Consider the following 18,115-nt stretch of genomic DNA (forward strand, 5'->3'; position numbering starts at 1 on the left):
AATTTAGATGACGGAAAACAAAAGAGATTAAAAAAAATCAATAGTAATACATAGCGATGTAGTTGGATTGACGCCAGACCAAACCTACTTACAGATAATTTACTGATGTACTTGCCTCCCCCACTTTGAATTTATCTGTTTTTTTTTAAACAGTTTATCTTGGCTGCTTCACTTGTCACCCAGGTTCTGATAAAGCGCAGCAGGACGTGTTTGCAAGTGAGAGACTTCACTCTCACTGAACTATCAGTCATTGCAACTCAGTGGGCATTTCAAAACGTCCTGCTGACGCACTTTAGCTTCCCACCTTCAAGGAGATTGCAACTATAAAAGACCCTCGCACAAGCCCGCATGGACTCAGAGCAGCAACACACAGCCCCTTCTGCAGAGACCGGTTGGAGGACGGTAAGGACACTGCCGTAACTTGTAGCTTGGGAGCGGAATGGGTAGTTTGCATTTTGCTGAAAGCAACTTTGACTGCATTGGGTGCACTTCACAATCTGTCTGCCTGTGAATTCTATTCCTGTGGAAATCCTTTCTGTTGTTCGGTTTTGTCCCTCACATTATGTGTCGATCCAAGCCAGTGTTTTCTGCTTGTTCATCAGCGGGTATAATTTCCAGCCAATGACTGAGCTGTCCCTGTGTTGTAACTTGTGTAATCAATACTCATTTTCTCTGAAAGGGCATTCAAGTTTCATTTACAGCTACAAGTTCTGAACAACACGTGAGCTCCAGTAGCATCCATCCATAAACTATTTTATCGATTGACTTCTTTTCTAGGTAACTGTGTATTCTCATTTTTTAACTTGTTTTATGTCACTCCATCCTTGAGGACAAAAGGCAAGTCTTTCATTTTTCATCCAAACAGCCCCCCATCTGCAATCAGAATGATTTTCTGCTGGTTCACATTAACCAACAGGGTCTGCCATTTAGGAGTGTTTATTAACTTTTACATTTATCCTTAATTCCTATTCTGCCTGGTCAGATTTTTGGTACAGTTCAAATTTCACGTTATGTGGGCTGTCGTTATTTTGTTAAAAAGCACACAGGCAGTTTGACCCTCCAGGTTAAAAAAATGTTAGGCAATAATCGACAGACCTAATGGTTCACCCACCCAGGGGGGGTAAGGCTACTGATTGTATGGAAGGGTAAATTTCAACTTGCACGTGACATCTTTTTCAGAGACCTTCCCTATCTCTTGACTGGCATCATCTTATTAGTGAACTCAAAGCATTTTTTCACTCCTGTGCAAATGGATTGCATGGTAATTTGGAAAAATATATTGCTTTCTTAAAGGAATGATCCCACTACACGCAGCTGGCCCTGCTGCCTCACCTGGGGCAGGGACCTGAGTTCAATTCCACCCTGGGGTGACTGTCTGTGTAGAGTCTGCACATTCTCCCTGTGTCTGCATGGGTTTCCTCCGGGTGCTCTGGTTTCCTCCCACAGTCCAAAAATGTGCAGCTTAGGTGGATTGGCCATGCTAAATTGTCCTGTAGCATGCAGGCTAAGTGGGTTAGCCAGGGGATATGCAGGGGTAGGTGAATGGGCTGTTCTTCAGAGGGTCAGTGTGGACTTGTTGGGCCAAATGGCCTGCTCCCACACAGCAGGAACTCTATGATTCTCAGCACTGAACTGTTGATTCTGAAGCCTATCTAGAAACGACACAAAAGTTGGCTCTCCAAAGAATGTATCAGTGATAATGGGAACTGCAGATGCTGGAGAATCCAAGATAATAAAATGTGAGGCTGGATGAACACAGCAGGCCCAGCAGCATCTCAGGAGCACAAAAGCTGATGTTTCGGGCCTAGACCCTTCATCAGAGAGCTCTCTGATGAAGGGTCTAGGCCCGAAACGTCAGCTTTTGTGCTCCTGAGATGCTGCTGGGCCTGCTGTGTTCATCCAGCCTCACATTTTATTATCTCCAAAGAATGCTTTGATGAAGAATTAGTTTTTTTGTGTGTGCGTAGTGGGATCATTTCTTTACGAAAGCAGCATATTTTTCCAAATTACAATGCAAACCATTTGCACAGTTGTGGAAAAAAAATACTTTGCGTTCATGAATAAGATGGTACAGGTGACAGCAGGTTATGTTTTGGAAGGGCTGGCATTAGAGTATTTGGAAATATTCGATCATTGCTGGTACCAACTCATAAAATATCTGGCTTGTATCCATCCAGTCTCACAGATCAAAATGTGGGTTTGAAATAACTGAAAATTCTGGAAACACTCAGCAGGTTAGATCACTTCTGTGGAGAAAAGGAGAGAGAGAGAAAGAGAAAGAGTTCGGACGAATGATAGCAATCTCAAATTGTTAGCACTGTTTTAGTTTTCATTGACTGTAAATCAATTCTGTTGGGAACACTGGCCTGTCACATTGGATGTATTCATAGTGCCCATGGCGAAATTAAGTGTCACAGCACTTGTTACAAACTATTACAGTTTGACAGTGGCAGTATCAGCACTTAGAACTGAGTGCCTGGTGCAGAGTAACTTGTTCAAACTCTTCTGCTACCTTTAGGAGGTGAAATGATAGGATGGAGTTGACAATCTCCTCAGGTTTTTGCCCTCTGAGAGAAAGGAACATGCATTTGTGTATGGGGCAAAGATCTTGATCCTCTCTGTGGAAATCACAATGGTTTATTTCCACGTCTCAGAAACACACCTGTGGCTAACGCAGAAAATAAACAGGGAAGCTGAAGTCACCATAGAAGCAATAGAAAAATAATGGCGGAGTTAGAGGCATTTCAGCTCATTACAACAGTGTAATCTTAACCTGTGAAAATCCTGTTGTGATTCTAGGTACTGAATTAATCATAACAAATAACACATCTGAATGCAAGTTTATGTTGATATGAAGTGGGATTTTATTCCCAAAAAAAAGACTACTACTGTCCTTGTAATCCCAACTTCCAATGCCTGGTCTGTCATGTTACAGGTTACAGCGCTACAGGGACAGATCCAGGTAACTTTTAAGTAAGTTGCGGGTTTACTGCTATCACCACCAAAATCAGAGAATTTCAGGCACCCATTTCCCCTCTGGCTGGAGTATGTTTCCATCAGCACATTTCCTTCCAGCTTGAAACAGCACCTGGTGTTCCTGGCGAAACTAGCCCATCTGAAGCAGCATTAAACACTTCTTTAAGAACCAAAGAATTTTGTTTGGATCAACAATGTAATTTTAACCTGTGGAAATCCTTTTACAGGTCTGTTGTGATCCCAAGTACTGAATTAGTCAGGTCGCATAACACGTTTTACTGAATGCGTATGTTAATATCAAGCAGGATTTAATTCTGTGCTAATTTACTTGTTTTTTTCATCGTTGGGCTTTGTGTGGACTGTGACCAGAAGACCCCTTTGGAGTAAAAATATTTGGGCCAGATTCAACACAAACTTGAAAGGTCATAAGGCCCAAAATGCAAAATTAGCCACAAATTGGCAGTTTTGCTTAGAGATCCTTCCAAAATTACCGTGTGGTGAATAGAAAACTCACTGCATTAAATTCTGCAACAGTATTAACGTTTGCTATGTATCATGTTGTGTATTTGTATGTACTAGGCAGCCAGAGTAGAATGATTTACCCTTCACCTTCTAATACAAGGTTTCGATCCTGTGTGCCCCCAGCAAGAAATTATTCCATGCTCAGTATGTGACAGTTTGCTCAGTGAGTAGCAAAGGATAATGAATATAATCAACAAGAAACATAATACATTTGAAAGGCTGCAGATATTTCTGAACACGACCTGGAAAATGTCTGAAATTCCTCAAAATCAGAACAATCTTAAAATGATCTCTTTAGATACAAAGAAGTGTTTTCAGGGCATTTACTGGATATTTCAGGTACCTGCCAGCATAGCTCTAAATCAGGGGTCCCACCGGAACCCAATGTCAAGGCTGGATAATTACTACGACCCCTTAGTGAGAGTGGTAAGATCACAGGGAATGGGTAGGATCAGCAAACCCATAAGATTAGAGGGTAGAGGAGTAAATCTGCAAAGGCAGGGCGAAAGGTGGAGTAGAGAGGGAATAGAGTTACAGGGAGATGTCATGGGTTTTGTTTTAAAATGCTGGTACTGTCTACCATTTGTGCTGGGGTAGGAGCGAGACCTTGGGGACGTATTGTGTATCTCGGTTTGCACAACTTGCTTGAATTAAAGCTGTGTCTTGTATATTCACTCTGTCTGAGCACCATTGCTGCCTTGGAGCTCACAGCCCCAATTGGGATCACAATCCCCACTTTGGGAAGCCCTGTTCTAAATAGTAAAAATGCAACAAACAGAATGAGGCTAAGATATGCATATTCATTCCAGCTGAGGGAAAAAAAATAGATTTAATCCAATTGTAAAATGTGGTTGTGTTTAACTCTCCACACTTTGGCCTAAAGAAGCTAGACAGCATGTAAATCAGTTCCCTGATGGTCAGTGCTGCAGTCATTTGCCACTCACCTACGAAACTGGTCATTCATATTAACACCCTGGGATCAGGTTCAGGAATCTGATACACAAAGTTCGCTTATGAACCATGGCCTCAGCCAAAGCATAATGTTGGAGGGAAGATTGTACAGACTAAGCTGCGTATTTACTTCTGCTATATATATATGGGATGTAGATGTTGCTGGCAGAAGTTATTGTTCATTCCTAATTATGAAGATAGTAGTGAGCCATATAAACTCCTCCTGTCTGAGGTATAAACCTCGGACCATTAGACAGGGAGCTTCAGTATTTTGATTAAGTGATGATGAAGGGAACTGTCGCTAATTTGTGCACAAGAGATTTCCACAAGCAACAATGAGAAGAGCGATCATTGGGTAATTTATTCATAGAGACATGGAGTATGGCATAATATTGATTAGCACACTGGGAGAACACTTTGTCCAATGATGTGTTATATTTTCTGTCCATTTGAAACGGCAAATAGGGATTGACATCACATGACATGACCTAATGAATGTTTCCAAAAGTATAAAGTGAACAGAGAGGAAGTTTAATGAATCAGGAGCTGGAGGACTGGAGAAGGACCTCTAATAAGTGGCCACAAATAATTTCCATCGTGAGAAAATCGAAACTAACCTGCAGTATATAGCGGACTGCTCCATTGAATTCATAATACTTTGATATTAATTAGTGTTGAGTTGTAGTACAGAACAGTTAATGGGGGCAGTCTGCTTTGTACTCCATCTAGTTTGAGAAAATGAAATTATACAGAATGCAAAATAAGCTCATAATTTTCTCAATTGCTTATTTTTAACCAGGGTGCATGTATACATCACGAGGAGCTTAGGGACATAGGATCAGGAGTGGGCCATTCTGCCCATCGAGCCTCTCCATCATTCATTTAGATCCTAGCTGATTGTCTACATCAATGCCATTACCCACACTATTTCTGTATCCCTCTGTGCCTTTAATTGTTCAGAAATCTATCAACTTCTGCCTTGAATCAGCTCTGTGACTGAGTTTCACTGCTGTCTGGGGTAGAGAATTCCAAAGATGAACCATCTTCTGAGAGAAGTAATTCCTCCTCATCTCAGATATCAATAGCTTAAGTTAGTCGGAGATTGTGTCCCCTGCTTCTGGACTCACTAGCTCAGGGAAGTATTTTATTTACAACCACCCTATCACACACTGCAATTAATTTAGAAATTCCAGCGAGATTAAATAGCAATCATTAATAACACACTCCAACTATTACCAAAAATCTTTAGGAAATTATTTTCAGAACACGAGTCATAGAACCATACAGCACGGAAACACAGACCCTTCAATCCAACCCATCCATGCCAATCATAATCCCAAACTAAACTAGTCCCACCTAGCTGCATCTGGCCCTTATCCCTCCAAACATGACCTAAATGTCTTTTAAATGTTGTAATTGTCCCCACATCCACCACTTCCTCAGGAAGTTCATTCCACACATGAGCCACCATCTGTGTAAAAACAAAAATGCCTCTCATGTCTTTTTTGAATCTTTCTCCTCTCACCTTAATAAATATGCCCCTAGTCTTGAAGTCCCCCAACCTGGGAAAAATACACCAGTCGTTCACCTTATCTATACCCCTCATTATTTTATAAACCTTGATACGGTCACCTCTCAATCTCCTACAGCTCCAGTGAAAAATGTCCCAGCCTATCCAGCCTGTCCTTACAACTCAAACCCTCCATTCCCAGCAACATCCTGGTAAATTCCTGGTTTCACATGGTAGGCTAGTGGAGAAAATACAAGGGCACGGGATTGAGGGAGATTTAGCAGTTTGGATTAGAAGTAAGAAGGCAACGAGTGGTGGTTGATGGAAAATATTTAGCCTGGAGTCAGGTCACGAGTGGTGTGCCTCAAGGATCTGTTTTGGGACCACTGCTGTTGTCATTTTTATAAATGACTTGGATGCAGGCATAGGTGAATGGGTTAGTAAGTTTGCAGGTGATACTAAAGTCGGTGGAGTGGTGGACAGTGTGGAAAAATGTTGCAGGTTGCAGGGAGACTTGGATAATCTGCAGAATTGGGCTGAAAGGTGGCAAATGGAGTTTAATAAGGATAACTGTGAGGTGATTCACTTTGGGAGGAGTAATAGGAAGGCAGAATACCGGGTCAATGGAAAGATTCTTGGTAGTGTGGATATGCAGAGGGGTCTTGGTGTCCATGTACATAGATCCCTGAAAGTTGCCAGCCAGGTTGATAGTGCTGTTAAGAAGGCTTACGGTGTGCTAGGTTTTATTGGGAGAGGGATTGAGTTCCGGAACTGTGATGTCATGCTGCAACTGTACAAAACGCTAGTGCGGCCTTGCTTGGAATATTGCGTGCAGTTCTGGTCACCCCATTACAGGAAGGATGTGGAAGCATTGGAAAAGGTGCAGAGGAGATTTACCAGGATGTTGCCTGGTCTGGAGCGCAAGCCCTATGATGAAAGGCTGAGGGACTTGGGTCTGTTCTCATTGGAGAGAAGGAGGCTAAGAGGGGATTTAACAGAGACATACAAGATGATCAGAGGATTAGATAGAGTGGACAGTGAGAGTCTTTTTCCAAGGATGATGACTTCAGCTTGTACGAGGGGGCATAGCTACAAATTGAAGGGTGATAGATTTAAGACAGACGTCAGAGGCAGGTTCTTTACTCAGAGTGGTAAGGGCGTGGAACACCCTGCCTGCCAATGTAGTTAACTCAACCACATTAAGGGCATTTAAACAGTCCTTGGATAAGCATATGGATAATGATGGGATAGTGTCGGGGAGGGCCTTAGGTTAGTTCACAGGTCGGCGCAACATCGAGGGCCGAAGGGCCTGTTCTGCGCTGTATTGTTCTATGTTCTATAAATCTCTTCTGAGCGCTCTCCAGTTTAATAATATCCTTCCTCTAACAGTACGACCACAACTGTACTCCAGAAGAGGCCTGACCAACATCCTGTACAACCTTAACATAACATCTCAATTCCTGCACTCAAAGTTCTGAGCAAAGACTGTTAATGAAAACTTTCAATAAAGGTGGATGTTTCTTTGATTAAAAGAAGTCTCCTGTTTGTCTACAGCTTCAGAGCTACGTTGATCCGCACCTTGTGCAGCCCACAGGATCTCATGGATCAACAACAAAGACAGCAGAGGAAAGTGAGGCTGGTGGTTATTTGCATGGCACTGCTCTTCACATCCATGATTGTCAACGCTGCCCAGAGCAAGGGACTGAGCCATCAAATCAGCATCAGACGTAAGCACCAAAACTCCGCAAACTATTAAAGGACCATTCAGTGGGTCTGAACAAATAATGGAGAATGCAGGGTGTAACTGTTGGAATTGAATGAGCGTGAAGGTCATGTATCTCACCCATTCCCCCCTTTACTATCATAAATGAAGTTATTATAAGATATTAGCCTGGAAGTAGCAACATTCAAACTTGAGTTCCATTGCATTTTTTTCCCATTTGCTGAAATTCTACATGCACCTATCTCTGAAAAGTCATCTTATGTTTATTTTGGACTATTTGCCATTCCTAAACAAACTAAGGGGCTCTGTATTTGGCTTTATATTAAGCAGATTTTATACCTGCATCTGGAATTTAATGGAATATTTCACAACACTGTGTAACAAACTGATGTGTCCAATTCTCTACAAGGTTTCATTCAGGTTATAATTGACTGGAGGTTAGAGAGTCATAGAGATGTACACCATGGAAACAGACCCTTCAGTACAACCCATCCGTGCCGACTACCTATCCTGAATTAATCTAGTCCCATTTGCCAGCATTTGGCCCATATCCCTCTAAACCCTTCCTATTCATATAACCATGCAGATGCCGTTTAAATGTTGTAATTGTACCAGCCTCCACCACTTCCTCTGACAACTCATTCCATACACTCACCACCCCCAGCGTGAAAAAGTTTCCCCTTAAGTCCCTTTTAAATCTTTCCCCATTAACCTTAAATCTGTGCCCTGTAGTTTTGGACTCCTCTACCCTGGGAAAAAGACCTTGGCTATTCATCCTATCCATGCCCCTCATGATTTTATAAACCTCTAAAAGGTCACCCCTCCGCCTCTGACACTCCAGAGAAAGTAACCCAAGTCTATTCAGCCTCTCCCTATAGCTCAAACCCTCCAACCCTGGCAACATCCTTGTAAATCTTTTCTGTGCCCTTTCAAGTTTAACAATATCTTTCCAGTAGCAGGGAGAACAGAATTGAACACAGTATTCCACAAGTGGTCTAACCAATGTCCTCTACAGCTGCAACATGACCTCCCAACTCCTATACTCAATGCACTGACCAATAAAGGCAAGCATACCAAATGCCTTCTTCACCATCCTGTCTACCCCACATTCAAGAAACAATGAGTCTGCACCCCAGGATCTCCTTGTTCAGCAACACTCCCCAGGACCTTACCGTCAAGTGTTCAGTCCTTCCCTGATTTTCTTTACAAGATGCAACACCTCAGATTTATCTAAATTAAACTCGGTCTGCCACTCCTCAGCCCATCAGCTCACCTCATTCATTAAATGTTTGGAAATGAGTTTCCTTCTCCATGTAACTAGGGACTTGACTCACACCAGTGTTGACCTGTGCTGGCACTCAGTACATACCTTCGCATTTTTTTCTGTCTTTTTTTGACACTCTGCACCTACCCTGATCTGAAGACCTGCTCAACATTTTCACCACCTCTCGAGTAAGTAAAGTCACCATAGTCCCAGAGGTCGACTCTATCAGAGAGAGATGGCTGGGGGTGGTTCAACCTGAGGGTCACCACACCTCGGGTGAGGTGTGAGGGCGACAAGGTGGGACATTTATGGTAACCATGGGTGATACAGGAATGGCATCCATGTTGACGTTAATCTGCAATACAAATCACCTATCCAGCCAACTGAGCTAACTGACCCCCACTTCTCTAATAACCCTAAACTGTCTCCTGCCTACTTACTTCCATGTCCAGCACATCAGCTTAACAAATATTTGTTTAGATAAATTTAAATATTCAGGAGCTAGAATTGATTTGACATTGAATTTCCTCTAGGTATCTCTATTTCCTTCACACTTCCTGTCTCTCTGGGGTAAATGAACCCAGCATCAATCATCTTCCAATTTGTTTTATAACTTGGCTTGATTTGTTGTTTATTGTTTGGACCTCTGGATTTTATCATAATGAATTCACATCACTGAAGAAATGGGAAGTTTAATTCATTTTGATGTAGTTTCCAATATAGAATAGAATCCCTACAGTGTGGAAACAGACCATTCCACACCAATCCTCCGAAGAGCATCCCACCCAATACCATTTGTCCCATTCCAGTAACTTTGCATTTTCCATGGCTAATCCACCTAGCCTGCACATCTTGGACTGTGGGAGGAAACCAGAGCACCCAGAGGAAACCCACACAGACACGGGGAGAATGTGCAAACTCCGCACAGTCACCCGAGCATGGAATTGAAGTGGAGTCCCTGGCCTGTGAGACTACAGTGCTAACCACTGAGCCACTGTGCCATATCAACAATGATCTGATCTCACAGAAGAATATATTCGTGTTGCAATGGTTTTGACAGAACTATAAGCAACTCGCATTGAGGTTGAAGACATGTCATATGGAACATAACATCTAATACATGACATACTTTCTTCAGGTGATGTAGCAGTGGGATTTTGGTAGAGTGATGGAAGTGGAAGAGTTTCCTTTAACAGATGGGCATATCCAGAGGACACGTTTAAGAAAACTGGCAGAGATCCCAGGCTGACATGGAATGCACAAACTGAAATATTGGTGGCAGCAGATTCAATAGTAACTATGCAGTGGAAAAGGAAAATTTACAGGGCTCAAGGGAATGAGCTAGCAAGTGGGATTAACCTGGTAGTTCTTTCAAAAAGCCAATACAGACAAGATGGACTAAACACTTCCTTCTATGCTGTGTAATGCATCTGCCTAGGAGTAAGGGCAGGCTATTTAGCCACTTGAACATTTTTCATCAATCGATGAGATCATGGCTGACCTACAATCTAACTCTGTACGCGTTCTTGCCTCAAATCTCTTAATATTTTGGACAATACAAATCTACATTAGCCACATGGGAACACAAGGAGGCCATTCATCCTATTCTAGATCAGTGACCACCTCATCAATGCCACTTTCCTGCTCTCTCTCCTCATTATTTAATGTTATAGGCCTCCAGAAATCCTCCAATTTCTGCCTTGAATATACTTGATGGCTGAGCTTGCACAGCATCCAGGGTAAAGAAATTCGAGTATTCACCACCTCTGAGTGAAGAAATTCCTCCTTATTTCAGTCTTAAAAAGTTGCATGTTATCCTGAGATTATCGTATATGACATTGTAATGATTTCTGACCTCTGCTAGAAGTATCCTATGATAAGTAAACACTCGTTTGCTTGATATTCTTCACTGGAGTTCACATCTTTTAGAACAATCCCTCAGAAGGTTAAATGTGTACAATCCAGTACAGGGTTCTGTTTGAACAAAAACAAAGTTGCTGGAAAAGCTCAGCAGGTCTGGCAGCATCAGTGAAGGAGAAAACAGAGTTAACGTTTCGGGACTGGTGACCCTTCCTCAGACCCTTCTGGCTGTAATTGCCCTAATCAGAGAAATAACCTTTTATTTTAAGAGATGGGTTTGCACAGAGGATAGAGGGGAAACTTCCCTTAAGTTCTAACATCAAACAGGGAGAGATGATAGCCTGGCGGTATAATCGCTGGACTGCTTATCCAGAGACCCAGGTAAAATTCTGAAAATTGGGGTTTGAGCCCTGCCGTGGTAGATGGTGGAATTTGAATTTGATAAAAATCTGGAATGAAGAGTCTAATGATGACCATGAATCCGTTGATAGTTGTTGGAAAACCAGTCTGGTTCACTAACCTGAGATAATAAAGTGTGGAGCTGGATGTACACAGCAGGTCAAGCAGCATCTCAGGAGCAGGAAAGCTGACGTTTTGGGCCTAGACCCGAAGGGATTCTCCAGCATCTGCAGTTCCTATTATCTCTGGCTCACTAACCTGGTCCATGTGACTCCAGACCCATAGCAATGTGGCCCTCAACTGTCCTGTAGGATTGGGAAATAAATGTTTAGCAGGCCAGCAATGCCCTCATCCCGTGAATGAACAAAAAAAAGCTCAGAAGACCCCTCTGGTAAATTAGTGTCATCTCCTTTTCAATACATCACATCAACTCTTGTTATTTCTTGCTTACCTCTATGGCAGGGCAGGAACTGTTTAGAACGAGATGTCTAATATGTCCATTCAGTGGTTTCTTGAGATGCTGAATGGAGTAGTGAGGTGACCCCTCCAGTGGATACCTCTGGGTGGGGTTGAGGGTTTGCACTTCATGGTCTGGGACTCATGGCCACAACGACATCTCGAGCCACCCCCTCATCTCTTCCATTGGGTGGAGCTGGTTGTTGCTTTGCTCGGGCCCTGCATAGATTTGGTTGAGAGCTCTCCACTGTCTTGCATGGATGTTCAAGATGGGTCGTTTGGCCAGTGAAAGGGTGTTTGCTTCTTGATGTTGCATGTACTCCATGATTTTGGACAGCGGGTCGCTGCCAGCAACAAGCTGAAACAAGGGCAGATTTACCATATAAGGTCAGGCTGAATATATCAAAAGTCATTTCAAATGATGTTTTGTTGCCAGATGTCAGGAAAGGAAACAATATCATTAACACGGACTAGGTTTGATTCACTGGATGAGGTTTACAGACCTCCCCCCTTCAAGGCAGTGAGGGGGATGGGGGTCAACTTGTAAAGTAAAATCATAGCCCACCTTGGCCTATTAATTCCCTGAGCCCCTCCCGCCTGTGTTTTTGCTCTTTTTTACTTGGGTGGACAAGATGTTCAGTGTGCTGTCCACTCTGTGGCCTGTTGAGGCTTGTAAGTGGCTAATGAATCACTACTTGAGTATCTCATCCTGTCACCGCTGTTCCTTCTCCCACGGTGGGTCCCATGTTGGACGCCCCAGCAGCTTTTTACTGATGTTGGGCAGAGGGATATCTCCGTTGAGGGTTCTCTCTGCCCCTATCAGAGGCACTGTCCCCTCCACAAGGCCACACTCTCTGTTTGAGACGCCCATCTCTGGCCTCTCATGACCTGGCTCCCCACCCAAGTCATCCCCTTCCAATGCCTCCAACACCACTCTCCCTGCCCCCTCTCAAGAGCGTACCCCATCAATTCCCTAGACTTACCCGGTTCCATCTCTTCTCTTCTTCAGGGATTGGCAATACCCAACACTCAGCTGGTGCTTGAACCAACAGAGTAGGTGGCATCTGTCTGACTTAAGTCTTCATCCCGAGGGGTGGTAGGGTGGATTGGCGATGCTGTTGAAGTGTTGTCGTTTAGAGAGTTAGAGTCCCATGATGTGATAAATAGCAGCCAGGATTAAAGTAATAATCACCATCTGAAAAATTCTGCCCTTGGTCAAGTAGAGGTGACTGCTGACCACTAACGCCAACTCATTCCATCCTTGTGTGCTTCTGTTTTCTCAAAGCCATGGCCAGCCACCAGCGGGAGGCTGTAAACTCACATCATTCTATTTCGCCCAATAAAAGACAAAACCATTTAACCAGGTAAAAGCAGCGAAGTGGAAACAACTTACAGAAAACTGTATCTCGTTTTATATTGCTGTTCTGAAATCAGAAATCGCATGCATCAATCAAATTTGTGTACATTTACAGATTCCAAAATTGACCCGGGGTGGTACATTGCTCGTGGGGTGCGACCGATTTCGCGCTTCGGAAAGAGGCAGGTGAAAAGTAGCAGCAATCTGAGACCGAACGTGAATAACCTGGAGCTGATCCTGAACGCTTTGAGGCAACAGGATCCATTCGATTCCGACCAGCAGATGGGAGGGGACTATACCTACTAACGACCTCTGCCGCCAGGTGCACATCTGGGAAACAATGGCAGAATTCCCTCCCTACCTCACACTTTGTATTATTTACCCACTTGACTCTGAAACCAAGTTGCTTCTCAGCTTAGTGTGTTCACTTCCCCTGCAAAGATGATCCAGAACAGACCAGATTAACCTTATAACCACCGATGCTCACTCCATGTTTGCCACCAGAAGTGATCCAGTATAAGTCCTAATTTGATCCAAAAAAACTCCAAATATCTGCTTAGAATTTCAATGCAATTTTAAACCAATATCTCTTACATTTTAACAACAGCGTTAACTAAGGAGGAAGTCCTGCAAGAGCATATCTGTAAGAGGATTGGCTCTATCCATTTATTTTGTTAAATACATTGGAAAACGATCCACAATTTATTTTTAATTGTTAATGGGAACTGTGTAGAAATACTAAATATCATTCATTGTGATCATGCAGAATTTATGGACATTATATAAAAATTTAACATTAATTTAAAAATAAACGCTTCAGTTTAAGTTGCTAATCACTATCCACATTTGATCTATCATTTCAACAATAAATATGTTACCTTGCAACCAAGTACTTTCTTTAAAATTAAAGTGGTGTCTGTCTAATTTTGTTAATTATATACGGAAAGCTATGTGTTATCCACGTAGAAATGTCACAGTAGCGTGGTTTAATGTAAAGTGTGCTCTTGTTTGCTAAGAAACAATGCAAGATTTGCTGAATACTTCACATAGATCCTTTAATGTCAGCTGGGATGTGTTTCAGGCCTTCTTCCTAACTTTCTGCATTTCCTGTTGATTCTGATAGGTTGGAAAATGCTGATAGGGTTTTAATAATAACAGTTAACTAGCAAATTCTGAATCTTCTTTCCAATGCGTGATTTAATGAACAAGTCACTGCCTCATCTGGGACCTGGAATTAACTTGCATTCGAAGTGTTCCACACTTGTGGTTAGTCAATGTGAGCAAATATTTAAAAAAATGCTATCACATAACAAAGATGGTCACTTTTGTTGCACCTATCACAACATCAGCATGCCCCAAAGTACTCTTGTGGAGAAGGAATTAACTTTGAGCTGTAGTCATGAAGTGTCAATGGCAACCAACTTGCCCACAGTAAACTCCCACCTGCACTAATGTGGTAATGGCCAGATCTTCTGCTTCCCAGTGATGCTGGTTGAGGTTTAAAACTTGGCTAGCACATGCGGATGACTTTCAAAATAAGAGGGTTTACTTTCATCATCAAACTAAAAAGGCTGAGATGGCCAGGGCTTTCATTTGATATTACATCTTAAGGAATGCATCTTTGACAGTGATCACTTCCTCAGTGCAGTCTCAGCACTGAGGTTACATGTTCAAGTCTCCAGAGTGGGACGTAAACCCACAACCTTTTAACTCAAGAGCAAAAGCGTTACCTGCAGTGCTATGTCTGCAATTGCCTACGGATCTCCTGCCCATGATAGAAACCACTTGACATTTCAAACCCATTAATTTCAATGGAAATGTAAGAAAGAAACCATAGATATTAAAAGAGGATCCTTGCACATTCCAAGATGTCCTTCACTCATGTACCAGGGAGGCAACAATATGTATCTTATGGATCCGATTAAACTTTATTTTAAAAGATATGCGGTTGGTGCAGAAAAATTTCCCTAACGGCCTCGAAACTTTTCAAAGAATTCTTTCACAGAATGGTGGTGTTGCCGGCTAGGTCAGTGTGTGTTTGCCATCCCTAACTGCTTTTCAGAGCTGATGGTGAGCTGCTTTCATGTGATTGGTGTAAGTAATAGATGAAGTCACGAGAGTCCGAGCAGACTATAGGGCTGCTCTCTTCTCATTAGTGAGACGACTGGGTGGTGGTTTAACCTCAGGCAAGGGCAGGAGTTGAGGAGGAAAGACCTTCATAGTAACCTCACCTGGCACAGGAAATGAACCCACACTGTTGGCATCCCTGCACGACCAGCCAGTTACCCACCCACCCGATCCCCTTGTTCTATCGTGTCTCACCGAGCCTGATTTTGGGGCTGGATTTAGTGGTGCTATCATTAATTTCAGTGTGACTTTTATCGAAGTTTATAGAATCATGCGGGGCACTGAGAAGGAGAATAGCAGAGGTCTTTTTCCCCAGGGTGGGGGAGTTCAGAACTAGCGGGCACATTTTTTAAAGAGAGAGGAGAAAGATTTAAAAGGGACCTGAGGGGCAGCTTTTTCACACAGAGGCAGTGCATGTATGGAATGAACTTCCAGAGGAAGTGGTAGATACAGGTTCAGTTGGAACATTTAAAAGACATTTGGACGCGTACACGAATAGGAAAAGTTCAGAGGTATATGGGCCAAATATAGGCAAGTGGTACTAGTATAGTTTGGGAAACTCAGTCTGCATGGTCGAGTTGGACTGAAGGGTCTGCTTCCGTGCTGTGTGACTGTATCATCCTGCTTGCAGTCCTACTGTCCTGTCCTCCCATCAATGGAAACCCTGTCACTAATGCTTTCTGAACAATCCTCCTTACCTCCTGTGCAGGTGAGTTATCAAAGTCCTGTGGACCTGTTCCTTATTGCAGTCCGACCACATTCACTGGTGCTGAAAGCTGAACAAAGGCTGTTTTAGGAATGTGGGTGTCGCTGACTGGGTCAGTATTTAGTGCCCATTCCTAAATACCCCTTGTTCTGAGTGGCTTGCTGAGCCATTTCAGAGGGTAGTTAAGTGTCAACTACATTGCTGTGGGTCTGGAGTCACATGTAGGTCAGGGTAAGGATGACAGATTTCCTTCCCCTAAAGAACATTAGTGAACCAACTGGGTTTTTCCAATAACCCATAGTTGTCGCCATTAAACCAGATTTTTCAATCTCAGATTTTAACAAAATTCAAACTTCACTATCTGCCATGGTGGGATTCAAATCCACATCCTCCAAACATAGAACATAGAAAAGTACAGCACAGTACAGGCCCTTCGGCCCACGATGTTGTGCCGTGGAATAATCCTAATCCAAAAATAAAATAACCTAACCTACATTCCCCTCAATTCACTGCTGTCCATGTGCATGTCCAGCAGTCGCTTAAATGTCACTAATGACTTCGCTTCCACGACTACCACTAGTAAACTATTCCATGCACTCACAACTCTCTGGGTGAAGAACCTCCCTCTGACGTCTCCTTTATACCTTCCTCCTAACACCTTAAAACTATGACCCCTCGTGGCAGTCAATCCTGCCCTGGGGAAAAGTCTCTGGCTATCGACTCTATCCATGCCTCTCATTACCTTGTACACCTCGATCAGGTCACCTCTCTTCCTCCTTCTCTCTAGAGAGAAAAGTCCGAGCTCAGTCAACCTCTCCTCGTAAGACAAGCCCTCCAGTCCAGGCAGCATCCTGGTAAACCTCCTTTGCACCCTCTCCAAAGCCTCCACATCTTTCGTATAATAGGGCGAACAGAACTGGGCACAATATTCCAAGTGCGGTCTCACCAGGGTTTTGTAGAGCTGCAGCATAACCTCACGGCTGTTAAACTCGATCCTCCTGTTAATGAAAGCCAAAACACCATATGCTTTCTTAACAACCTTATCCACCCGGGTGGCAACTTTGAGGGAGCTATGCAGTTGAACACCAAGATCCCGCTGTTCCTCCACACTGCCGAAAATCCTGCCTTTAATCCTATATTCAGCATTTAAGTTCGACCTTCCAAAATGCATCACTTCACATTTATCCAGGTTGAACTCCATCTGCCATTTCTCAGCCCAGCTCTGCATTCTGTCAATGTCTCGCTGAAGCCTGCAATAGCCCTCGATACTATCGATGGCACCTCCAACCTTTGTGTCATCAGCAAACATACTAACCCACCCCTCAACCTCCTCATCCAAGTCCTTTATAAAAACTACAAAGAGCAGAGGCCCAAGAACAGAGCCCTGCGGGACACCACTCAGCACTGACCTCCAGGCAGAATACTTACCATCTACAACCACTCTCTGCCTCCTGTCAGCCAACCAATTCTGAATCCAGACAGCCAAATCACACTGTATCCCATACCTCCTGACTTTATGAATGAGCCTGCCGTGGGCAACCTTATCAAATGCCTTGCTGAAGTCCATGTACACCACATCCACTGCTCGATCCTCGTCAACCTGTCTCATGACTTCCTCAAAGAACATATGATTATGTTTAACATCGGGCTCTCAGTGGTTGTCTAGTGACATGACAGACAGAAATAAAACAAAACAACTGCAGCTGTTGAAGATCTGAATTAAACAACAGGAGTTACTGTATCAACTCAGCAGGTCTGGCTGAGTCTGTGGAGAGAGAAACAGAGTTTTGAGTCTGTTATAACTCTTTCTTCAGAATTGATGAAGGGTCACAGGATTTGAAATGTTAACTCTGTTTTCTCCATCCACAGATACTGCCAGACCTGCCGAATGTCTGCCGCAGTTTCTGTTGTCGTTTGTATCAGGCATGACAAGCCTTGTAATGGAAGCACTCTGGGGATGCCAGCAACGCCCACCTATTCCTGCTTCACTGTGTGGCAGTCACTCACCCGCCTCTCTACACATGCTTCACTTCAAAAAATATGGCACCTACAAAACCCTCAGTCACTCAGATGTGGGCAATGAACACTTCAGCACAGTAATGGGAGAGCGCAGGCTGTTTAGGGGAAAGATTGAGAACAGGCAGTGAATGCGTGACATGCATGGAAGATAACAAAGTGTGGAGCTGGATGAACACAGCAGGCCAAGCAGCATCTCAGGAGCACAAAAGCTGACGTTTCGGGCCTGGACCCCAAGCTCTGATGAA

General features: G+C 43.3%; 1 protein-coding gene across 1 annotated transcript; it reads left to right on the plus strand.

The window, feature by feature from the left end:
- The first annotated feature begins 267 nt into the window (after positions 1–267).
- On the plus strand, positions 268–13,927 carry prlh2 (prolactin releasing hormone 2). The gene is made up of 3 exons (XM_059652171.1): positions 268–402; positions 7,514–7,686; positions 13,134–13,927. The coding sequence occupies exons 2-3, from the start codon at positions 7,560–7,562 to the stop codon at positions 13,322–13,324; spliced, it is 318 nt and encodes a 105-aa protein (XP_059508154.1). The 5' UTR covers positions 268–402; positions 7,514–7,559; the 3' UTR covers positions 13,325–13,927.
- Positions 13,928–18,115: the final 4,188 nt, after the last annotated feature.

Source organism: Stegostoma tigrinum, chromosome 2 (genome assembly GCF_030684315.1).
Source record: "Stegostoma tigrinum isolate sSteTig4 chromosome 2, sSteTig4.hap1, whole genome shotgun sequence".
Lineage (NCBI taxonomy): Eukaryota > Metazoa > Chordata > Chondrichthyes > Orectolobiformes > Stegostomatidae > Stegostoma > Stegostoma tigrinum.